General features: G+C 55.4%; 1 protein-coding gene across 3 annotated transcripts; it reads left to right on the top strand.

Moving 5' to 3' along the window:
• The first annotated feature begins 63 nt into the window (after positions 1 to 63).
• On the top strand, positions 64 to 22,193 carry UCKL1 (uridine-cytidine kinase 1 like 1). 3 transcript variants are annotated; one of them, XM_053993068.1, is made up of 15 exons: positions 64 to 135; positions 7,915 to 8,105; positions 8,629 to 8,735; positions 9,101 to 9,271; positions 9,517 to 9,588; positions 11,044 to 11,233; positions 11,653 to 11,714; positions 16,829 to 16,848; positions 19,182 to 19,280; positions 19,624 to 19,717; positions 20,012 to 20,074; positions 20,389 to 20,511; positions 20,828 to 20,935; positions 21,108 to 21,264; positions 21,822 to 22,193. In XM_053993068.1, exons 1-15 carry the CDS (start codon positions 86 to 88, stop codon positions 21,896 to 21,898), a joined length of 1,584 nt encoding a protein of 527 aa, XP_053849043.1. In that variant the 5' UTR covers positions 64 to 85; the 3' UTR covers positions 21,899 to 22,193. The 3 variants fall into 3 exon arrangements, with proteins under 3 accessions (XP_053849043.1, XP_053849041.1, XP_053849042.1); XM_053993066.1 differs by having other exon boundaries at positions 66 to 135; positions 7,912 to 8,105; XM_053993067.1 differs by lacking the exon at positions 16,829 to 16,848 and adding an exon at positions 13,020 to 13,036 and having other exon boundaries at positions 66 to 135; positions 7,912 to 8,105.
• Positions 22,194 to 24,127: the final 1,934 nt, after the last annotated feature.

The following is a 24,127-nucleotide window of genomic DNA, read 5'->3' as shown; positions in this document are numbered from 1 at the left end:
CATCCCGCACTACAAGTCCCGGGGATCCCCGCGGCAGCGCCGCCCCCGCCGCTCCCCGCCCGCTCCCGCCTCTCCCCGCAGCACCATGGCCGCGGCCCCGGTGCCCGAGGGGGCTCCGGTAGAACCGCACGACAGGTAAGACCCCGCTTTCTTTTCCCCGGGATAATCGCTCCGGACGGCACCGACACCGCGGCGCCCCGGAGCCGCCGGCTCCGGTTTCCCGCGGGCTCCGGGGGTTGCGGTGCCGGTGCCGTCCCCCACGATGCCACTTCCGCGAGTGGGGCCTCCCCGAGCCCATCGCTCCATGAAATCCCTTCGCTTTTCCCACCAACTATTTCTTCCCACCCCCGCTTTACCCCTTGTTTATTTTCATCCTTCCCCCCCCCGCCTTTCACGTTGTTACCTTTTGCCTCATTTACTTTATTTTATGGTTTTTTCCCTTATTTTCCCAGCAGATAAACCACAGCCCCTCATTTTCCAAGCTTGCTCGTACATGCATCCACTCTGTCAAGATGAAGAGTGGGACAACCTAAACTTTTCCACCCAAAACCCCCATACAGGGTGATCACCCTCAGCCCCCCTGCACACACACACTCATGTTTCCCCTCTATTTCCCACCCCCTTTTCCAGCGCAGTCCTCAGGGGACTGACTGCTCCCAAACATCAAATACCTGGGAATTGCATTTGGAGCATCACTGGTGCTCCGGGGATGGAGCATCCCTGCATCCCTGCTTGTAGGGTACCGACACCCCTCAGCGCTGCCCCACCAGCCCTGGAGTCAGTGCCAAAGCATCCCTCCTGTTCCCATCCTGAATGTTCCCATCCTGAATGTTCCCATCCTGCATGTTCCAGCAGCTAAGCCCACTGCTGGCAGCTGCCTGTGCCCTTCCTGTGAGTCAGTGGTTGATAGCAGGGAGGATGAGGGTGAGGATGAGGATGAGGATGAGGATGGGAGGAAGGAGTCTCCCTGAGTTGTGGCAGTTGAGTGAGGGATGAGTAACTGGGTTGTGTAACAGAGCCCCTCCACTGTGGCTCCCACATGGTATAAATAGCCAGGGATAATTGGGTTTGCAGAGGGAAATGTTTGTCCTTTTGTGGTGAGGGAGCAGAGACCACAACGGAGCTGGAAGGGAGCGCCTGAGCGTGGAGCTGATGAGATGAACCATCAGCTCCAGGTGGCTCCAGCCAGGACAGAGCTTGTACAAGGCTGGGTAAACAGGGGGTGACGTTCTGTGGGTTCCGGGATGGGCATGGGCATGACACGTGACAGCAGGATGGCAGCCAGGTCCCTCCATCCCTTGGGCAGACTCATTCATCCCGTGTCTGGGTTCCTCCATCCCTCAGGTAGGTTCCTTCATTCCTCAAGCAGGTTCATCCATCCCATGGGCAGGTTCCTTGATCCCTTGGACATGTTCCTCCATTCCTTGGAATGGTTTCTTGGACAGGGAAGGCCCAGCCAAGAGCTGGCATGCACAGATCCACCCCAAGAAAGCCCAACTCAGCGATGGAGGAAACAGGTTTGACCTCCACGCTCCTGTGGGTGCTGCTCCCAGGATGGGATCTGGGAGCAGGACCCTCTCCTGGGAACAGGCATCCTTCCACTGGGGGCTTGGTGTGTCTGCAGCTCTTACACCAATCCAGTGACAATACTTGTGACCAAACGAGGAAAATCCATATGCAGTCCAGCTTCCACCCTTAGATCCCAGGGGAAACCCACCCAGCAGCTGCCAGCACCAGAAGGAAAAGGGGATCCTGGCCTTTGTGCCTGCTTTCCTCTTTTGACATATTTTAAGTCTGCCATTAGAGGAGGGATTTGCTTAAAAATCACCTTGAAGAAAAAAGTCCAAAACCCAGGAATTTCAGCGTGTGACAGAGCTCAGAAGCTGGGAAGGGGCTTGGGAAGCAGAGGTTTGTGCCAGCAGGAAGGTTCAGTCACAGCTGGCCTTTGGAGCCGGTGTGTCCCACTTGGGAGCCCAGTGGGAATGTCGGGTGGGATGCTGGGAGAGTTGCTCCTGTCGCCTGGACATTTAACAAAGGCAGGAAAAGTGGCAGCAGGAGCACGCGATAAGGAACAATATCCCTGGGCGAGGGCTCCTCGCCCCGTGTCCCGCATCCCTTTGCTTTTTGGCTTCTTTAATGAGAAGGAACAGAAGTGGCTCCGGAAGAGAATTTTATTTTTAAACTTCTGAGAGAGCTTTTACAGCAAGAGGGGAGTCCAGGCAGGGACCAGGGATGGAAAAGTTCCATTGATCATCGCTCACTTCCGTGATGTTGGGGCAGCAGCTGCGGCTCACGCTGGGGACAAGTTACCCCAAAACCCTCCTGTCTCTGTCCCCTGCCTCAGGACCAGCCCCTCATCTCTGCTTCCCATCAGGTTTCCATCTTTCGAGATGATGCTCTGCAGGTCCCATTGGTGAGCAGGAGGGGTTTCCTGACAAGCCTGGGAGGCAGTATGTTCCTGCTGCCTCTGGAATAACCTTGATGGCTCGAGGAGGAGGAAGAAAGGGTCTTTTTCCATTTCTGGCCCCATCTCCAGGTGTTGGTGCTAAGGAGGAGGGAGCACTCTCCCTGGAACCCCTCAGCAGTGGGTGTGCAGAGGCCAAGCTCCTGTCTCACCATGCTGGGGTGGGCTGGGGTCTCACTTGGTGGCCATGGGACTTTGGGTGCTCTGTGCCCCTGGCAGAGCCTGGCTGCCCTCAGTATGTCCTGTGCCACCTCCTCCCTTCCTTGGCAGCCAGAGGCTGTGGGCTGAGGGCTGCTCTGCCCCAGCTCCTGCTCCAGGGCTGGCCTGCACCCCCCTGCCGTGGTGCCCAACATCTCCCACCTTTGCCACATGTCCTGCCCTTCAGCAGCTGCCTGGCTCCCTGGGCTTCCTGCAGTTTGCCCAGGCTCCCTGGAGAGGCTGATGCTGGAAGTGGAGCCGGCTGGCCCGGGGGGTGAAGGGCAGCTGGCAGGGGGTGCTGAGCGAGCGGAGGGCCGGGCACGGCCAGCAGGATGTTATTCTTAGCCACCGGCAGCCCCGGGGTGTTGAGTTTCACCCACTTGTTTATTCCAGGGCTGAGGGGCAGCTCTTGGGGAAGCTGAGTGACCAGGGGGACCCTCAGCCAGACCCCCCACCGATGGGAGCCAGGGGAGGGGGGTGGCAGTCCTGGACCAAAAAGCCCTACATGGTCAGCAGCCCCTGGCCCTGAGCCCCAGCTGCTCCACCAGCTGCATGAGGGGTGCTGGCCAGGTACCCCCTGCCCTGGGGTCATCCCCTCCTGCCCCCTGCAGCCCCTTCCCCAGTGGTGTTGAGAAGTCCCTGGGAACTCACCAGTGCCGGGGGATGTGGATGTCACTCTCCAGGTGCCCTCCCTGCTGAGCCCACAGTCCAGGACAGCCGAGCACCCCCAGTCCCAGCAGCAGAGGCACTGGGGCTGGTGTTTATTGCCTGTGCTGGGGGCGGTGAGGGGAGGTGTCACCTCACCCCCAGCCCCCCTCTTTTTCTTTAATCAAGCCAGTGCTATTAATATCAGGTAATGAACGTAATCTGGAGGTTAAGCTATCCTCTTATGCTGCTGACCGCCTCGCAGCTCCCGGGCACAGACACTCCCCCTGCTCTGCTCCCTTCTCCTGCCGCCATCTTCCAGCCCCCGGCTCTGCTGGGGCTCTGCCTCACCCCAACCTCTTGGGACCCTGCCCGTTCCAGGGGGACACTCTGTACATGGCTCTGCGCCCCAAGAATCACCCTGGGAGCCGTGCTGGCATAGCCCCTCCCTCACCCTGGTAGTGCCAGAGGTTGTGGGACAGGAGCTGAAGTGTGGACAGGGACAGGGGGTGACACCCTCAGTCCAGGATCACCCCTGGATCGCGGCAGGGGGCCATGAGCAGCCCCCCGGCCTTCTCCAGCGTCCGCATCTCCGGCTGCTGGGCCCTTGGGCCAGATGGCGGGTGAGTTTTGCTTTGGTTTTGGGTGGAATTTGCTGTTTTTCCTCTGTTTGTTTGCTGGAGTGAACTCTTGGTGGCTCCTGTCCCAGTCCCTCAGCCCCAATTCCTGTCTGAAAAGATCGGCTTCCCACAGGACATGGCTGCAGCCAGCCAGGCACCTCAGCAGGCTCTGGGGGGCTGCTGGGGGGTCCATAGGGCTGGGAGCTCAGTCAGTGGGTTGTTTACAGGGTGCAGAGCCCAGGACATGCTCTCCTGTCTGCTGCCAAGTTCAGGTTTGGGGCTGTGCCATCTTTCCTTGCTGCTGTGGGTGCTTTTGGGACCTGCTGCCTTTTCTCTAGGCAGCCCAGCATGGATCCAGGGTGGTCAGGGGTCTCTGAAGGCAGTGGGATGCAGAGAGCCTGAGCACAGGGCACAGGGATGGCAATGGGAGCACAGTGGGGAAGGAGAGGAGTGTCCCTTGCACCTCAGTAAATCCATGCTTGGACTAAGCAGGAGCAAAATGCTTCCTTCATTTGTGCTGGCACAAGAGCAGAGCTGGAGAGCCCTTCTCAGGAGCAGGACCCCCCAGGCTTCCTCTGGGACGCTGTGTCACAGCAGACCTCACATTAGAGATAGAAATGAGCCGTGACACACGCTCTGGTTCATCAGTGTGTGCCAAGGTCCCGGTTTATTCTTCCTCACAGCTCAGCCAACAGACCTCAGCTACTCACAGACTCTGACTACAGCAGGCTCCCACTGTAGGCTTCCCTTGCAGACTCTGACAGCAGACTCTGACAGCAGGCTCAGACTGAGCTCACAGCAGACCCCTCAACAGCAACAATTCTCTCTCCCGTTTGGTCAGACCTCCCCCACCAGCTAACCACTCATCCGTATTGGTCACAGCTGTGATCCATTAAGGGCAAGACTGGTTTTGGTAATTAGCACAGCTGTGGCTTATCAGGGCCGAGGTTGCCTGTAATTCATTCTCCTACAACACTCCAGCAAAGATGCAGTAGCCACAGGGAAGGCAAAAGCATCCCCAAAAGCTGGGGACAGCATGGAGAGAGCTGGTGGCAGCCAAGCCCTCCAGGAAGGCTTGTCAGGAGAAGGGTTGCCAAGCCCGGGTGATGTTTCCTTTCCTATTTGCGTGGCTTTAGCACCCCAGGAGTTTGCTCTGCTGGGGAGGGTCCATGTGGGACAAGGACCCTCCTCTGGGCAGAGCAATGGCATTGGCTCCAGCTCTAAACAGAGTCCCCTTCTCTGGGGGCTTCACCTTATGGGTACAGGGCATTGCAGGGTCTTCCTGCTGCAGGGAATTTCTGAAGAGGAGTAGGGAGGAATGGCCAGTGGAGATGGCTGAGATCAGCCCACCCCTTCCTGGCAAAGGCAGCCATGGAACACATCTACAGATCTTGAAGTGTAACATTAGGAGAAAAGGCATGACCTTTGGAGAACTCCAGGACAGCCCTACAGTCCCACAGCCGTGCTTCTCCCAAATAAATCATGGGAATTGTGGATTTGAGAGGTGTAGAATATCATCTGCCTGGAGAAGATGAGGCATAGATGTACAGGTTTAGATGATACTGATAGAAATGTGTAGAATTTTGGTGAGAGTCCAGAATTATTTGGATGAAATAAGGCAGAACACCAACTCTTGGGATGGGATTCAGGTGCTGCAGCCCCAGGTGTGCAGGGGGAGGATGGCTCCGCTCCTCTCCCAGGGGCATGTCCCTGCATCCTGCAGCAATGTCCCCTCTGTGCCAGCACCCTGGGTGTGCTGCAGGCACCCTGGAGAGCAGAGTGGAGAGATGATGGGAAAGCAAGGTGGGGCTGTGGCTGTAATTCTTTGCACTGGTGGAGCTGTTGGAGTCCAAGCCCCTTCCTCCCTGCCAGGAGCTGGGTGATATTGATGCTGGTGGGAGCAGAGCTCAGCCTTGCTCCAGCCCCGAAAAACAGAGCTTTGTCCAACTCTGAGTCACTTTGGTGGCCTGGGTCAGGATCTGCAGGCTGGCACAGCAGAGCTTGGTGCTGTGTGACACCAAGGAGCAGAGCATCCCGCCAGGGGGATGTCTCGTGGAGACTGACGTGCAATCCCAGAGGAGAGCCAGCCGAGCGGCCCGCGGCACTGCCGGCGGCACGGCTCTGGAGCAAGCGCGCTCCCAGGGGAGGGGCTGGGATGCGGATGAAAGGAACCGCTTTCTTCTGTGTAAACAACTGTGTTTTTGTCACCTCTGCTTTTATCAAGCCGAAGTGACGTTGTTTATGTCCCAGCACCAGTGGCTGCTGTCAGCCCCGCTCTGGGAGGAGCACCGGTGGGTAGCGGCTGCTGCAGCATGACCCGTGGGAGAGGAGACCCAAACATCCCGCCTGGGTTTGCTTCTCCTCATGGAAGGAGCCATTTTTTCACAGGAAGACACCCCAGAAGGTTTCCCAGTGGGTGTCATCTCCTGAGGTTGCTTTTAAAGAGTCGTAGTTGGGGTGTTTTGGGCTCCTGGTTGAGCCTGAGCCTGGCAGTGCTTGGAACTGGCTGTGTGTGCTGCTGGGGTCTGGCCAGGGATGGGGTGTTGGTGTCCTGAGCTCCTCTGGGGATCTCCATGAGTGCACAGCTTAGGGTGGACATCAGTGGGAGAGGTCCTGTCACAGGGGCAGGAGCTGCAGCCTGGCTTTTGTTAGCAGGAGTTCAGCAAAGCCAGGCAAATCCCTGTCTCCTTGCCTGCTCCACAGGGATGTGCCAGTGTCAGAGGTAGGGATGGTGTGCTGTGGGCATCCTGCCGTGCCCAGGGGGTTTGCCAGGGGGATCCCACCTTGCCCAGGGAGTTTGTTTGCCACACAGGGGTGGGGATTGCCGGGTTGCTTCACACACAGATGGCCCTTCTGAAATTTTGATCTTTATCTAAAATTGTTCTAAAAAGGGCTGGGGGAGGGAAAGGGATTAATCTTCATACCGAAACAGCTTAAAATCAACCCAAAATCTGTAAAGCCCTGCAGTTTAAGCCCTTTCAAGAGCAAGCCACAACAGAGCAGCAGCAAAGCCCTGCTGGCTTGGCTGGCTCTACCAAACAGTGAAGGCTTGGAGCCAGTGCTGCCCAGATCTCTTGATTTCCCTTCCGGCCCAGTCATGGCTGGGGAGAGGAGCAGCATGAGCCAGGAGAGCCCTTTGCACTTTCTCCCAGGGAGCAGACATCCCTCTGGGGCAGCAGAACAGGAGCAGGGAGGAGCAGGCACTGGTATAAATAATCCTCCCTGTCCCTTAGCTGGCCAGGCAGCGGCTGCAGCTTATCTCCTGGCCAGAGGCCACTTATCGCCTCCTGGCACAGCTCTCCTCCTGCCAACCTGGAAAGGGCTCTGGAGGGTGCCTTGTTCTTCTCCCTCTCCAGCAGGGAAGATAAGGGAGAGTGTTCAGCAGCTCCAGGGCGTTGGGTGAGCTCAGAGCACTCAGCTCCCAAGGCAAAGCTGATGGCTTTGCCCAGCACTGGCAGGCTCTGCCCAGCTTGCAGGCTTGTCCCAGGGGGCTTCAGGACAAAAGGTTGGGAGAACCTTAGGTCTTGGGTGTGAGTGGAGCACTCAAAGTGGGGAGAGGAAAGGGACTGGGGATGGAGGGGATGAGGATGGTTGTGCTGTAACTCAAGTGTTTCACGTCTATCCCCAAGAAAGGTCCCTTGGCACACCAGGGTGAGTTGTTGCCCCCTGGAGCACGCCCCTCAATGCTTTGAGAGCTCACTGAGGGATTTATGCAGACATTCCTCAGACAGCAGGACTTTAGGGATGGATGTTTGCATGGCACCTCTTCCAGGTTCAAATTGCTTCTGTGTGAGAATTCCTCGGTGTTATCTGTGGCCGTGGGTCACAGAGATGTGGGTGCTGGTACTGCTGCAGTGGGGCTGTGCTTGGCTGTCCCACCCTTGACCTGTACAACTCAGGATCCCCCAAGACCCTGCTCCCGCACACCAGGCACGTGTGTCCTTCCCCACCACGGTAATTGAGCCCCTTCCTGTCCCCACCCAGCAGCAGCAGCGCTGAATCCCTGGACCGGCTCTATCCCGCCGTGGGCTCCACCAAGCCCCCCCGCAAGCGGACCACCAGCCAGTGCAAGTCTGAGCCCCCGCTGCTGCGGACCAGCAAAAGGACCATCTACACAGCAGGCCGGCCACCCTGGTACAACGAGCACGGGACGCAGTCCAAGGAGGCCTTTGTCATAGGTAGGTCACCTCTGCATCCATGCCACCTGCCCCGTGGCTCTCCTGGAGGTCCTGGTGGGAGTCCTGCCCCACCACCTACTTGGAAATCTGAGGTTGGCCCCAGCCTGGACAGGGGCAGGGGGAGTCCCTGTGGTTAGTCCTGCTGTGACTGGGTGGGCTGAACCTGAGAGTGTGCAGGGGCGTGATGGGCTGTGGGAGACCACACTCTGCTTCTTGTTCCCTCAGCTCCTGTTGCCTGGGCTGTCACAGGTTCCTAGGGATTCAGTCTGGACTGTTCCCATGCCAGCACTCCCCGTGTTACATAACCATCTATTGGTGGGTTTCCCAGCCTTTTGCTGGGCATGTTGCTGGCCGTTCCAGTACATGCCATTTGACATTTTCCAGGATAATCTCTTGGAGTGCCTGTGGCTTCCCTCTTTGGAGGCTCCTCCAGCTTAGTGCAGCAGCGCAGGACCTGGACTCCAGCCTGTGGTGGGAAGGGCTGTGCCTGGGGTTGGTGTCTTCATCACCTTTTCCCTGGCAGGCCTGGGAGGAGGCAGCGCCTCTGGGAAGACCACGGTGGCCACCATGATCATTGAAGCTCTTGATGTCCCGTGGGTGGTTCTGCTGTCCATGGACTCCTTCTACAAGGTGAGGCTGTGCCCCTGTTGGCCTGGCCAGGCTCCTCAGTTTGCCATTGCCCAGAGAAGCTGTGGCTGCCCCATTCCTGGAAGCATTCAAGGCGAGGCTGGACAGGGCCTAGAGCATCCTGGGATAGTGGAAGGTGTTCCTGCCTATGGCAGGGGGTTGGAATGAGATGAGTTTTAAGGTCCCTTCCAAACCAAACCAATCTGGGATTATGTGGCAACCCCTGGTAAGGAAACATGTTGTAGATTTAGGGACAGCCATGTGGTTTTCCCTTCCAGGGACTTCTGTGGGGCAGAGAAGAGGTGACTGGGCAAGGCAGTGGGGAGGGAACTGCCCAGCCATGTGCCCTAAGCTCTGCTCTGTGGCAGGTGCTGACCAAGCAGCAGCAGGAGCAGGCAGCCAGCAATGACTTCAACTTTGACCACCCCGACGCCTTTGACTTTGACCTCATCATCGCCACCCTGAAGAAGCTGAAGCAAGGCAAGAGCGTCAAGATCCCCATCTACGACTTCACCACCCACAGCCGGAAGAAGGAATGGGTATGGGACACTGAGGGGGTGGGACAAGGTGGGGGATGGCCGAGGCAGGACAGAGGGGGAGCCAACTGGACCCCTCAGCCACTGGCCCTTGCAGTCCGATTGGTGCTGTCGCCCTCTGCTCTGTGCCTGGCTCAGGGTGCATTTTTTGGGTGAGCTGTCACAGTCACAACCCAGAGAGATTCCCCAGGACAGGGCACCTCTGAACAGATGTTCTGTGCCTAACCACATCCATTTTGACTCCACAGAAAACCCTGTATGGCGCCAATGTGATTATCTTCGAAGGCATCATGGCATTTGCAGACAAGGAGCTCCTGAAGGTGAGGAATGGTTTTGAAGCAGTTCCAGGGAGAGATGGTGGGAGGATGCTCTCTCCTGAGGTCCTGCAGCAGGAAGGTTACCTTCTCTTCCAAGTTACACTGCATGCTGCAGCACTTCCCCAGATAGGAGAAATGGGCTTTGACTCTCAGCAACCAGGGAAGAGCCCTGGCAGAGGTCAAGTGCTTCAGCAAATACCTCAGTCTCAGCCATTCGTGCCCAGGAAACAGGAGCTGAGAAGTGACCTGGTTCCTGGCAGTGCTGGTGCATAAACACAACTAGAAATAGCCCACCTCCACACTGCATGCTGCAGCTTGCACACCCAGAGGCAAAGTCTGCTGAACTTCTGCACAGAGCCTGGTGTTCCTAGCATGGAATAATCCAGCACTTCAGGCTCTCTTGGGGATTATTTGGATATATCATAGGATCACAGAATGGTTTGAGTTGGAAGAGACCTTGAAGCTCATCTTGCTCCAAGCCCTGTCCAACCTGGCCATGAACACTTGCAGGGATGGGGGCAGCCACAGCTTCTCTGGACACCCTGTACCAGGGCCTCACCACCCTGACAGGGACAAATTTCCTCTCAATAGCCCATCTAACCCTTCCCTCTGGCATTGTGGAGCCACTCCCCCTTGCTCTGTCACTCCAAGGCCTTGTCCAAAGTCCCTCTCCAGTTCTCTTGGAGCTTCTTTGGATAGTGGAAGGGGCTCTAAGGTCTTCCCAGAACCTTATCTTCTCCAGGCTGTACAACCCCAGCTCTCTCAGCCTGTCTCCATCCCTCAGAGCATCTTTGCAGCCCTGACAAATGCTGCAGCAGGCAGTGAGCCATACACAGGCTTAGCCAAGCTCTGTCTAAAAAGTTTCCTTCCCTGCCAAGTGAGGGCTTGGGTTGCACTTTCCTGGAGCAAGGATGACCTCCAGTGGACAGCTGGGTGAATCCCCCAGGAGACTCCACTCGGCATCCCCACCCCTGCCTCTTGCAGTTAAGGACAGAGTCATGAGCTGCCCTGCTGTGCTGGGCTCCTTTCCAGCAATAATTCCCTGCCTGTGGGAGAGGCTTGGAATGAGATGATCTTTAAAGTGCCTTCCAATTCAAACCATCCAGGGATTATTGATTAAGAAGCCAGTGCTTGGTGTGTGTCACGGACAGTAGCTCCTCTTGTCTCCTCCTTGCTCTTAAATAACATCCAGCCAAAGTGTTGGAGCTGGTTAGCAGTAGGGACAGCGTTTGGAGCAGGACAGGTCTCAGGGGACACGGGAATAAGGTGGCAGCAAGGGGCTCACAGCAGCACCAGCCACGTTCCAGGGAAAAGCTCCGCACAGGCCGGAGCAGAGCAGAGCCAGGCCCTGTTAAATAGGTGCTGGGCTGGGCTCAGCCCCGCTTGGGGCAGCAGGGGAAGGTGGGTTGAGTCCCACTCCTGACCAGGTGGGATTTGTCCCCTCCCCTCTCCTTTCAGCTCTTGGATCTGAAGATATTCGTGGACACGGACTCGGACATCCGCTTGGTGCGCCGCCTGCGCAGGGACATCAGCGAGCGGGGCCGGGACATCGAGGGTGTCATCAAGCAGTACAACAAGTTTGTCAAGCCCGCCTTCGACCAGTACATCCAGCCCACCATGCGGCTGGCTGACATCGTTGTCCCCCGAGGTACCTGAGGGCAGTCCTCAGTGGCACCCCTGACAGCACTCAGAGACCCCTCTGCCCTCAGCTCTGGGCTTCGTGGTTTTCTGAGCCCTAACCCTAGGAGTAACCCTAGGCCTAACCCTAACCCTAGGCAGAGCAGTAGAACCCTCATGGGGTAAGGCTGGTGCCAAGCAGACAGATGTGGGGGGAGCCAGGGTGTGCAGTCCTGTGTTCCCCTTGGCATGCCTTGTGTAGCTGCAGAGTCCCTGCAGCTCTGGGCTTTGTGGTTTCCTGAACCCTAACCCCAGGCATAACCCTAACGGACATGGTTTAGTGGTGGGCTTGGCAGTGCTGATTTAATGGTTGGACTCTATGATCTTAGAGGGCTTTTCCAACCTTTGCAATTCTGATTCTGTGATTCTTTTGCTTTTGGGTCACTCCAGGGAGTGGAAACACTGTGGCCATTGACCTGATTGTTCAGCACGTCCACAGCCAGCTGGAAGAGGTGAGAGCTGCCCGGTCTATGGGTGGGGAGGGAGGTTCACAGCCTTGCCTGGCAAGGAGCTGTGCTCTGGGTGCCCAGGTGGGGATGGTCTGGCTTCTCCTGTGCTCCAGGTGTGGGAGTTCCTGTGAACTCCTCCCAGCCCTCTCTGTCAGTCCAGTGAAGGAAACTGCCTTCTCCCTGTGCTCTGGTTGGTCCTGGCTCCTCTGCCAGCTGTAGTCCAGCAGCAGCTTCCTTCCCTCCCTGGGACAGCAAGTCATGAGGGGACAAACCAGCCACCCTCCCGTGATCCAAGGGATGTGTCCTCCTGCCTGCAGCTCTCCCAGGGCCAGCATTGCCCCAAACTCTCCAATGCTCTTGTACTTCTCCTCTTCCCTTCCATGCAGACACTGCTGCACAGTCTTTCCAGCCAGGAGCCCACTTCTCCACTTCTGTGCTGTGTGCAGCTCCTGGGTTTCAAAACTCAAAGTCTTGTCACATTTGATCCCCAGTCCAGGCACATGCTCCATCACTTCCCCACTGCTGGCTTTAAGTCTTCTCCTGTTTGTCCTGGACCAGTCCTGACCAGTGGTTTGGGACTCTGCAATGAGCTGATGGCATTTTGTGTTGCAGTCCCCAAGCAGCAGAGTCTCCTCCCACCCTACAGTTGTAGCTTTGGTGATGTTTTAGTCATGGAAATGCTCAGAATGATGTCCTGGCAAGTGCAGGGAGTGTGACCTGGATATAGATGCACTGGAAAGTAAAGGTCTTGATTTGTTCAAGTCTTTTTTGGAGCTCCCAGATGGCAGGAGCTGCTCAGCCCTGGGATGGGAGCTGGCACGCCTTGACATCCAGCTCCCCATGCCTGCTCAGGAGGGACTGCTCTTGGCAAAGGTGTCTTGGCATTTTCCTCCTCCTGGAGTGCCTGGCTGCCTGAATTCCCAGCACTAAACTCTGGTTGGGAAGGTGGTTTCTAAACCCTCAGTCGCAGAAAGAAGGATGAAAGCCCCAGCATCTCTGCTAGTGCCAGGCTGAGAAGGGCACCCAGCCCTGAGGCAGAGTCCAGGAAAGGGGAATGGCTGTTTCCCCCAGCTCCTGGGATCCAGCCAGGGAATACCACGGCAAACCACGGCTCACGGTGCCACTGTGAGCCAGGCAAGGGGTTGGCTTGGGGAGGGCTTTCCTGACCTGGGGAGGGGAAGAAGGGCAAAAGGCTGCATGTGAATTCAGGAAAATACTCCTATTTTTCCTTTTTTTTTATCTTGAAACGACCCTGGTGTTGACAATGCTTAATACCGGTTGCGTTGTGTCTTTGTGTTGCTGCCGCAGCGTGAACTCAGTGTCAGGTAAGAGCCCTCACTCTGTCCTGTCTGTGCAGCCGAGGCATTTCCAATGCCAGGCACTGCTTGGCCTCACCCCGACCCGCGGCGGGACCGGCAGCTCGCGTAGCGCACGGCCTTGTCACCCTCCAGGCGACAAAAGGCCACCTTGCCCTTGGCTTTGGGATGGCAGGCACAGGGCTGCTCCCCAGGGAGGTACTGCCAGCTTGAGTGCAGACCCCTGAGGCTGGGACAGGGCCAGGTTTGTACCTGGGGATCCTCGGTCTCTGCAGGAGGGGAGGCTTTGCATCCTGAGATTCTTTTATTTCTCTTCATCCTCTAAAATGAACGATTTTCAGAGCCGCTCTCTACCCCTGATGATTAAAGATCGTTAAATATCAACTATTAGATTAGTCAAAGCATCTTGAAAAAAGGGTGGAGAGTAACTTTTTAAATGGGCAGATAGTGATAGGACAAGGGGGGAACAGTTTTAAACTAAAGGAAGAGAAATTTAGATTGGGTAATAGGAAGAAATTCTTCCCTGTAATGCTGCTGAGGCTCTGGCACAGGTTGCCCAGAGAAGCTGTGGCTGCCCCATCCCTGGAAGTTCATGGCCAAGTTGGATGGGGCATGGAGCAACCTGGGATAGTGGAAGGTGTGCCTGCCTGTGGCAAGGGGTTGGGATAAGATGGTCTTTAAGGTCCCTCCCAGCCCAAACCAGTCTGTGATCTCAAGGGTGGTGGGAGCCCTGGGCCCCTCACTGCACGCAGGGATCTGCCTGGAGGCACCCAAAGGAGTGTAGCAGCTTCACATGGCCAGAGGTACCAACTTTCCCACACCTTCTGGAGGATGCAGAACCTTTTCTGGAGGACTGAGAAAATCCTTCTAAGTCCAGCAGGATTTCTAAATTCTCAGTCTCTACAGGTGGATGCTATAACATATATGTTGAATTACTTAACCTCTTCAGCTTGGGGCCTCAGATGGGACTTCAGCTCTCTTGCTTCCATTAAGAAGCCACCTAGGCTTTCAGGTATTCTTGTAGGGAGCAGAGGGAATGCATTACTGAAGATGGGTTTCCATTTAGATCTCCATCATTGCGTGGAGATACTCAACTCAAGTAACCTTAAGATTTACATTTGGCATACAATGAGCTTTTAAAAACTGAGGTGAACATGGAAAAGGCTCTGCTTTACTTATTTCTGCCTCAGCCAGTCACTTCCTAGACTAGACAAGTGGATGCTTTATTTTATTTCCCTTTGCTTGTTTAACACCCTGGGGCCTGATATTTCCATACAGACACGTAAGCTTCCCTCTGTGTCTGGAGGTCCAGGTAGGAAAGTGCTCTTTAGTATGAAGAGGAATCTCTTGCTTTAATAATGGCAGGAATGACAATAGAGAGGAGACTAATATGTGTGCAAATAGATATGTGTATATAGAGATAGATACTTAAACACACATAAAATTTCCTTTCTCTTCCTTAATCAAAGGGTTGCTCAGTAGAGGTGATCTTCTTCTGCATTTAAAAAATGGGTATTTAGTATATCCATAAAGTATTAGAAGTTTTATGATAGCAAGTTTGGAAAGGTAACTCTGACCTCCAGAAACACCTCAGTGACCACCACACCCACAGGTGGTTTTGTGTTCTGTTTGAAGGTTCCATTTTCTGCCTTTGACAGAAAATCTGGAAAAAAAATTCCTGCAAAAAACCAAATCTGTTGCCACTGCTGGAGGCCCAGTGCTTTACTGCTGCCGTGGTTTCCCCCAGCCCCGCTGTCTCTCTGCAAGAGGAGTGGGGTGGATGGAGAGTCACATCAAGTGAGATGTACCTGGCAAATACAGGCTTTTCATCACAAACAATTCCCCATCCTCTTGTTTGCAATGGCTTCATCTAAATGTCATGGTTGTTCTGAAGTCACTGCTGTTTGGAGGTGGTGGGAACACAGGGAGGGCTTTGTGCTGGTAGGATAAAACCGGAATGCTCAGATCTGACCCCAGTCCCAGGTGTCTCTTTGGTCCTTGTGCTCCAGGGCTGCCTCTCCTGGCCAAGCAACTGGCTGGGACAGGCAGGGAGTGCCTTTCCCCACTCAGGGTGAATTCTGGGTGGTTTAAAGCAAGTGGTGCCTTCCTTGGACATGCAAGGCTTGTTTTCATTCTGAAACTACTGGCTCCTGAGGAGCATGCTTGCCTTCCCAGCTCTGTATTCCCTCAGAGCACAGGTTGGACCTTAGCATTCTTAGGATATTTCTTACCCAGCTTCCCCCATGTTTGACTGTGCTCATGCTGGAGATGTGGTTCCATACCAGCACTCCCGGGTGGATATTCCTCCTGGAGCCTGGCAGCAGGAGCCGGAGCAGCCAGCCCATGCTGGGACACAGTGCTCCCAGCCCAGCCTGTTCTCCATCCCTCCTGCCACGCTCTCAGCATCCAGCTCCGCTCCTGGAGCCGGCGCTCTTTCCAGCCCGTTCCCCTCACCAATCAATATTCCCCACCCCCAAGGTCCCGATCAGCTTGGTGTGCCCTTTGCCAATTGTGTCTTTAAATATCAACCCGTGGCGCAGTTTAATAGCCCTTGTTTGAAATGTCAGCCCTGAAAGGCAGCCGTGTACGTGTTTGAAATGCCTGGACTGCATCATCTCCTTTGTAGCTGGATGTCTCTTGTCTGCTTCCTGCTCGATAGCATGTTCCACAAAGAGCCAAGGATGCTCCCTGAAGCCTTCCTGGAATATGGTCACCCCTTTCTCTCTCTCTCTTTCTTCTTTCCATTTTATTTTCCCTTTAAAGCCTTTGTTCTCAGGGGGAAAAAATAAGTTTCCAAAATAAGACGTTTTCTTGACGTGCTCATGGCTGCCCGTCTGGATGTTCCGTCACAGTCCTGTGTTGGCAGGGAGGGACAGGAGGCATCACACTCCCTCCTTCCCTCCCAGGATGGGCAGGGGCTGACACAGTGGATGGCTGCTGGAAGGGCTGAGCTCTTCCCTCAGCCTGCAGGCCCTTTCCAGTCATGGTGGGCCCAGGGCAGGTCCAGGTGAGCCCAGGGGAAGGAAAGTCATCCCTGCAGGTGATGTTCTGTTCAGAGCCAGATTTCTCTCCACATTTCCAGTGCTCTTGGCTTTCAATGTTCTCCAAGGCTTGGAGATCATTATCATACAGGAGGGGGACACCCCTGGCAGCTGGCAAGCCTTTTGCCTGGGAGCAGGGCAGGTTGGATGAAGGATATTTAGTTGGACAAAAGTTTTTGTCAGTGCCTGTGCTTGCTCTGAGATTGCATTGGAGCTCTCAGTGAGGGCTTGGCATGAGCCCTGAAAGTGTGGAGAACCAGGCCGGGTGGGGCTTGGAGCGACCTGGTCTAGTGGAAGGTGTCCCTGCCCATGGCAGGGAGGGTGCAGTGAGCTGATCTTTAAGGTTCCTTCTCATCCAAATCATTCTAGCATTCTATGGTTCTACATCCCTCCAAACTCCAGGAGCCACTGTTGCAGTGTGGTACTACCTGGGACGGAGGTGGGACAGTGTCCCTGCTGTGGCTCCAGGACAGTGAGAGCAGACAGATCTTTTCCCTCATGGAGCCAGGAGTGGAGCCAGTGCCGTGGAGAGCAGTGGTGACATGCCTTGGTCACCAAGGGAGGAGCATTGGGTCTGCACGGTGATGGCCCAGGCACCAGGCAGGTCCAAGAGCTGTTGATCAATTAGGGGATTTTTTTTCCCCCTCTGACTAATGACAGTGCTTTCTCCTCTGTTTCATGTCATATTTGTCCCTCTCCTCTTAAACTCTCATGTCTCTTGTCTTGTCTCCCCTGAACATCCCTCCCACCGGGTGACCAGAGGAAGCTGCGCTGGGATATGTGAGGAGACAAATGCTTATGGCAGTGTTTTGGTTGTGGCACTAACGGCGGGGAGCGGGCGAGGGCTGTGCAGGGTGAGCCGCCTCACTAACCCGGGCAGGGGATCTTGGGGCAGGCAGCTCATGGGGTCCCGCTTTGCTGGGGCTGTGTGGGCCAGGCAGAGGTGGGGGCACTTGAAAGAGAAGCTTCATCCCAAAAATGGAACCTGTTTCCCCAGAAAGCACCATGGGGAGACCCCACAACACTGAGTGGCTTCCAAGCAGGGTGGTATCCAGACCTCCCTGTCCCCACACTGCATGGGTGTCGAAGGAAGTTGTGGAAAACTTGGTGACAGAATGCTGACAGCATTTCCTGGGGGTCTGTTGACAGCTTGGGATGATGGGGAGGTGTTCCCACTGCTCATGGAGTTTGGAAAACCCTTGGTGTCTTTGGCAGGGAGCAGGAGTCAGGTCACTCTGTGACAGGGGAGGGGCTGCCCATTCCACTGGCACGGTGGGATGCTGTGACATGGACCTGGCAGTGATGGAGGGGAAAAGTGCCAGTGGCAAGCTGAGTTCTTTGCTCCTTGGTGAGCTGTGGTGATGGGAGATGACCCAAACAGCTCCTCTGGTCTAGGCAACAGCAGTTTGTCACCTGGGCAAGCCCAGCCAAGGCCATGTGCAGGTGTGTGGCTCTGTGTTGGGGGCCTGTCTCTGCCCCATAAAGCAGGTGAGCTGGCAGCCCCCATGCCAGCACCAGCGTCTTCCACAAGGCCCTGACCACCACATGTATTGGTATCCCAGGGGCTGGGAGGGGTTTAGGCAGGGCTGTGCCCCCAGGATCTGTCCCCAGGCCAGCTCTGGCAGGCGGAGGGAAGGGAGGGCTGTGGGTGCTGCCAGCAGCGAGCATCTCCAAGGGCTTCTAACGCGTGGGACAGCGACTAACGGAGTGAGCTCGCTTCACTGACAGCAGGGCCGGGGCCTTGAGGGCTGCTCGTCCCAACCAGCAATGGGGTCTGCACACAGCGGGCAAGCCCACGGGGGAACCACAACCCATCCATGCTTTCTGCATGGTTGCCAGCTGTCCTGGAGTGTTCCCTGCATGGGCCTCTTGGCTGCTACAGAGGAGTGGAGCTGGTAGAGCAAGAAGGAGCCCTTAAGTACCCACAGGCCTTGGGAATGTCTCATTTGGTGTTGGTTGGCCAAGACCAGGAGATGGCTGTGTGGATGGAGGCCTCAAGCTCTGCCGTCCTCCATGCCTATCCATCTTCTCTGTCTTCCTCTCTGCTTGCGTGCCTCTGTGTGCCATTAATCCAGGTTTCTGCTTGATTTGAAGTCTTAATCATGCAGTGCTTTCATTTGCTCTCTTCTCTGCCTCCCTGACATCTCTGTGTTTTTTGCCGGATGCAGCCGCTGGCACGTGTGTGATCTGACGTGTGGCTTTCCAACCCCAGCCCTCCTCCCAGACAAAGTTGCTTGTCCATCCTGCCCAGTCTTGTGGAAACCAAATGTGACCTTCTTCTCATTACTGCCACTCTCACAGGGAGAAGTGACTAATGGGGCTCCATTGTGCGCTGCCCCGTGAATGGTGTTCCCTTGATCCCAGAATAGCTCCCAGCCCTATTCGTTATGTGGAATGAGTCACACAGAGCCAGTCCTGTCCAGCCATAAAGTCTTGAAGCTGTTCCCAATTTGGAATGGGCCAAGTGATCTCTAAAATAGTCACATTCCAGATATGTGCCAGCGCTGCCAGCCTGGCTGCCTGTCCAATTCCTCGTGATATCTGGCACTTGTAGGTCAGACACAACCACAGCAGCCCCTCCTCACCCCATGAGTCCAAGATCCATCAATAGATAAGACTCTGGAATAGGAGAAGGTTTTGATTTTATTTTCTACTCTCTTTCCAAACAGTGGAAACCAAGATGGGCCAGCCACCTTCAGAGAAGCTGTGGCTGGCCCATCCCTGGAAGTGTTCAAGGCCAGGCTGGATGAGGCTTGAATTAACCCTGTCTAATGGAAGGTGTCCCTGCCCATGGCACAGGGCTGGACAAAATGGTCTTTTAAAGTCCTTTGCAACCCAAACCATTCTATAATCCTGGGTGAGCTGTCCAGCAGGAAGGGCAGGTCCTTGGGCTGCAAGGTCACCCTAACTCCACTGGCCCTGGTTTGTGGGTGCAGGTCCCTTTGCCATGGCAGGGACCAGGCAGGGCTGGCTGCTCACTCAGTTCAGCTGGATGGCCTCTGTGTGTGTTTGCAGTGTGAGATGACATCTGGGAGGATGGCTCTGGCCGTGTGCTGTGCTCCAGCCTTTGGGCAGCCTTCCCCAGACCTTCTGACCATGTGTTTGGTTTTCAGGGCTGCCCTGGCCTCTGCCCACCAGTGCCACCCCCTTCCTCAGACCCTCAGTGTGCTGAAGAGCACCCCTCAGGTGAGGGGCATGCACACCATCATCAGGTAAAGCCCCTGCTGTGGCTCCTGGGGTGGGATGGGGCTCAGCTGCTGATGGCATGGGCTGGCCTGTCTTTGGGTTTCCTAATGCAACTTTTGCCTGTCTGTATGGCTTGGAGACACAAGATAGGGCAGATGGCGGTGGCCTCTACATAGAGGAGCTGTGCAGTTACTGCTCCGTGATCTTGCCAACGGTTTTTCTGCTTCTTACCTTGAAACAGACAGCACAGTTTCAGGCTCAGATGGTGCAAACAAGAACCAGGAAGGGGCAGGGACTGCCAGACCTCTGCCAGCATCTCCTGGGACACATTTTGGTCCAGAGCTGACGTTGCCTTTCCCTCCCCTCTAGAAACAAGGAGACCAGCAGAGACGAGTTCATTTTCTACTCCAAAAGGTTGATGCGGTTGCTGATTGAGCACGCGCTCTCCCTGCTCCCGTTCCAGGTGGGTTCAAGGCTGTAGCTGCTGGGTTTCCTCACTCCTAACCCTCAACTGCTGGGGAGCCAGGACAGTCCTGGTGCTGCTCCTCCAACCTTCCCCATGGACCAGTCCTTTCAACCCTTGGATTAAAACATGCCAGGACTCCCCAAAGCTATGGAGCAACCCTGTGGCCCCGGGTGACAATTCTTTGTCCAGCCTTGGTGTCCAAGGGTCCAGCCCCTGCAGCTTGCTGACTCCAGGGCTCCCGTGAGAGCCACATCAGAGCCCCTGGTAATTCTTCTCACGTGTTTTTTGTAGAGTTGCACAGTCCAGACCCCTCAGGGACATGACTATGAAGGGAGGACATACAGCGGGAAGCAAGTAAGTGGAAGCCATTGAGACCTGCCTTGTAGGGGTGCACTAGAAGCCCTGGCTGCCATCAGGCTGGGTTTGGTGCCTGCTGTCATGAGTATGACACCCTGTACCGCCAGGAAAGGCAGGTCGGTGACCAAAGGTGCCATCAGCATTGTCACTGTGCCACTCATGCCCTCTCACCGAGGGTGGACTGGGAGTGGCACAGCCCTCTTGGAAGGGATGTGCTTTTAGGTTGCCCATTAGAGTCCCCCGCTGCTGAGACCCAATGTGGGGTGGTGGCAGCTCCTACCTCGTGCAACCACCCCGGCCATGTGCTGCAGATCACCGGGGTGTCCATCCTGCGAGCGGGAGAGACCATGGAGCCAGCGCTGCGCGCCGTGTGCAAGGACGTCCGCATCGGCACCATCCTCATCCAGACCAACTGCAACACCGGCGAGCCAGAGGTAAAGCCCTGGGCCACTGAGGACATCTCCTGGTGTTAACCTGCGTGCAGGGTGGGGGCGTGGCTCAGGTGTTTCCTGACAGCCCTTCAGCGACCCAGTAGTTTGTCTTGGCAGGGGTTGAGTGCTTTGAAAGCTGCTCAAGTGGGTTTTGCCAGCGGGCTTGTGCACACAGGGGCTGGTTTGTGCTGGCTCAGAGCTGACAGCCAGGGTCTCAGGGACAGAGAGGCAGGAGGGATCCTTCACTCCTCAAAGAGAAGGGCTCAGGTCGCTCCATTTGCCTGCAGCCTCTAAGCTGCTTTCTCTTTCCTCCACCCAGCTCCACTACCTGCGGCTGCCGAAGGACATCAGCGAAGACCACGTCATCCTGATGGACTGCACGGTGTCCACGGGCGCCGCGGCCATGATGGCAGTGAGGGTGCTGCTGGTACGGACGGGTCAGGCAGGGGGTTTGCTCTGGAGCATCCTGCAAAGCACCAGCCACAGGCGTGCTGAGGGGATGTGCCTGGAGCTGGCTCCTCTGCGGGAAGGAGGGTGTCAGGGCACACAGCACGGGCTGGGGTGACTCACCCTGAGCTATCCCTGTGTGTTTTCTGTAGGATCATGATGTCCCAGAGGACAAGATCTTCCTGCTCTCCCTGCTCATGGCAGAGATGGGTGTCCATTCGGTCGCCTATGCGTTCCCCCGGGTGAAGATCATCACCACGGCTGTGGACAAGAAGGTGAACGACCTCTTTCGGATAATCCCCGGCATCGGTGAGTGTCCTGCTAGGAAGGACTTGTGGTGAGGGGATTTTTAGTGCTTATGGTGGGAGAGGACATGGTTGTCAGCAGCAGTTAGGTCTGGCCTTACATTACCCAGAGCCCCACTGCCCCTCCTGGGTCCTGCTGCCAGCTGGCTGTCAGGATCACCATGCTGGTTCTGGTGGCTGCGGGGCAGCCATCGCCTTGTCAGCAGCAGGAGCCGTTCCACGGGCCATGAGCCTCCTCCAGCCCCAGGCAAAGAAGTCAGGCTGGGACAGCTGGAGCAGCCTTGTGCCCACCTCCTTCCCTAAACTGCCACCTTCTACAAGTTCACCCAAAATAAGCTCACTGTGTTCTGTCCTCACCTCTACTGTGCCAGGAAACACCTTCCACGGGGTGTTAAACCAGCCTACAGGCTGCTCCAGTTTTGCTGCCACTCAAGTTTTCCTGCTGTTCAAGCTGTCAGATAAACCTGCTCTGGTCCCCTTGCCTGCTGTGATGAGGACAGGCAGCAGGATGGGTCTCAAGGCTCCCACAGTGCTGCACTCTGACTCTCTCTCTCCCCACAGGGAATTTTGGTGATCGGTACTTCGGGACGGACGCTCCTCCTGACTGGAGCGACGATGAGGATGCTCTCAGCACTTAGCTGGATGTGGAGGTGCCACTGGCACCAGGCAGCTTCAGCACCGCACCTTAACCCCTCTGTCCAGTGCAGATTTCTCCTTCCTCTCACCAAGCATAGATATTTTTTTCAAATCTTACATCGGAGATCTAGGGCATATTTTTTCAGAGAAACGTAAATCCTAGTTTGACTTTATGGGCAGTCACATGTCCCAGCACAGAGCGGAGTTAATTTATTTTAATTTAAATATTTGCCTATATAACTTATTGGAGATATTTTATAAAGAAAAATAATAAATTTTTTCTCTGGTTTTCTTGAACTGAGCCATTCTTCGTCACTTCCCATGGGTGCCTAGAAGGATTCCTGACCCTTCAAGACTACAGTCCTGGGAGGGGAGATGCCATGAGCAGAGGTGGGAGGTAAAGAATACCACACCTTCAATCCAAACAAAGACTTGGTGCCAGACTAGAGGCAGTTCCTCCTACCTGAAGGGAAACCAAAGCTATTATAGAGCATCCAAAGGAGCTACACGAGTATGATGAAGGAGCAGGAGGGAAAGCCGTATGAGGAGCAGCTGAGGTCACTTGGTTTGTTCAGCCTGGAGGAGACTGAGGACAGAAACTGTCAGGGTCTGCAGCTTCCTCCTGAGGGAGGTGGAGTCACTGATCTCTGTGTATGACCAGGGACAGGACCTGAGGGAACATCTGGAGCTGTGTCATGGGATGTTTTAGGTTCTTTCCCCCCAGAGGGTGGCTGGGCACTAAAACAAGCTCCCCAGGGCATTGGTTACAGTCCCAAGGCTGCCAGAGCTCAAGGAGCATTTGGACAACAATCTCAGGCACATGTTGGGATTGTTGGGGTGTCCTGTGCAGGGCCAGGAGTTGGACTCAATGATTCTTGTGGGTCTCTTCTAACTCAGGTGATTCTGAGGTTCAGCTTGGATCATGAAGAAGCACCAAGTGCCTGTTGTGAGTTCAGCAGCCAAAGCGAAACAGAGCTCACCCCAACCACGGCTCTTAATGAATCAGAGCTGCTCAAGACGTGGTGAGGAGCAGGTCCCGTACCTGACCCAGGGCACAGCAAGCCTGTCACAGAGCAGGCTGACCTCAGTGGAAGGGGAGCTGGCCCCACATGAGGGGGATTCAGCCAGAGGACACTGTGACCTCCAGGGCTGAACATGAAGTGTTTTCTTTCCTGCAGGATTCAAAGTACCAGCCCAACACCTTTGTGCAGGAGATAAACATCCCAAGAGGAGCAAAGCTGCCTCTTGTCTGGGTATTCCTGGCCTGGAGCTGGCTCCTGAGAAGTCAGGCAAGGTAAGCAGGTGCTACTCACAGTGTGGGATTGGGAGGGGGATGCTCTGCCAAGCCCTCACCAAAATGGATTCACCTGGTGATCACTCAGTGTGGGCTTGGGTGTGACAAGCCCAAAATAACCACCACTGCTCTGCAGCACATTGTGCAAATTCTCAACCAGATTTAAAAGAAAACACACCCGAGATCCTGCCAGCACTTGGTGAAAGAAGGAGCCCTCCACTGAAAGCCACACTCAGAGCCAACACTGACACTTGATTAGTGTCTGCTAAAAATAGTTCCCTGTGTGGGTGGAAGGAGAGCTCATGAGCACAAACACGGGAGGACAGGCAGGCATGGGGGGTTTAGGCTGGAGCAGCAGGTCAGCAGCAGTGGGTCACCAGGTCCATGATATGGACAGGGACATCTTCACTGGTTGCTCCCAGGTTGCTCCCAGCCCCATTCAACCTGGCCTTGAATGCTTCCAGGCAGGGGACAGCCACATGTCACTTACTCTGGGGGGCAAAGCACCTCCTCTCCCCCAGCATTGTTGGTGTCTGCCTTCAGGTAACATGCGACAGGACAAGAGGAAACAATTGTGCCAGGTTTGGAATGCATATTAGGGAAAATTTCTTCACTGAAAGGATGCCCAGACATTGGAACAGGAAGCCCAGGGCGGTGGTGGAGTCACCATTTTTCCTTAGCAGATCCCTCTTTTGCCTCAGATCTACACTTTTCCCAATAGAGCCACATTTTTACTCAGATCTGGACAACCCAGTCTGTCTGAATTTGAGAAGGGTTTGGATAAGGCTCTTGGGCACATGGTGGGACTTTGCGTCCTGTGCATGGCCAGGAGTTGGACCCAACGATCCTGATGGGTCCCTTCAGCATATTCTGTGGGTCAATTCAGTGTATTCTATGCTTCTGTGATTATTTTGTTTCAGCAAACCAGCCCTGTGCC

The sequence above is a fragment of the Vidua macroura genome, chromosome 17 (assembly GCF_024509145.1).
Source record: "Vidua macroura isolate BioBank_ID:100142 chromosome 17, ASM2450914v1, whole genome shotgun sequence".
Taxonomy (NCBI): domain Eukaryota; kingdom Metazoa; phylum Chordata; class Aves; order Passeriformes; family Viduidae; genus Vidua; species Vidua macroura.
The sequence above is the reverse complement of the archived record's forward strand: the minus strand, read 5'-3'. Positions and strand labels throughout refer to the sequence as shown.

Excerpts from the sequence above, each read along its gene's own strand:
- UCKL1 (XM_053993066.1), top strand. The coding sequence starts at position 86 with ATGGCCGCGGCCCCGGTGCCCGAGGGGGCTCCGGTAGAACCGCACGAC. Across the intron at positions 9,272-9,516 it reads ACAGCCGGAAGAAGGAATGG|AAAACCCTGTATGGCGCCAA; the intron begins GTATGGGACACT and ends TTGACTCCACAG. Across the intron at positions 9,589-11,043 it reads CAGACAAGGAGCTCCTGAAG|CTCTTGGATCTGAAGATATT; the intron begins GTGAGGAATGGT and ends CTCTCCTTTCAG.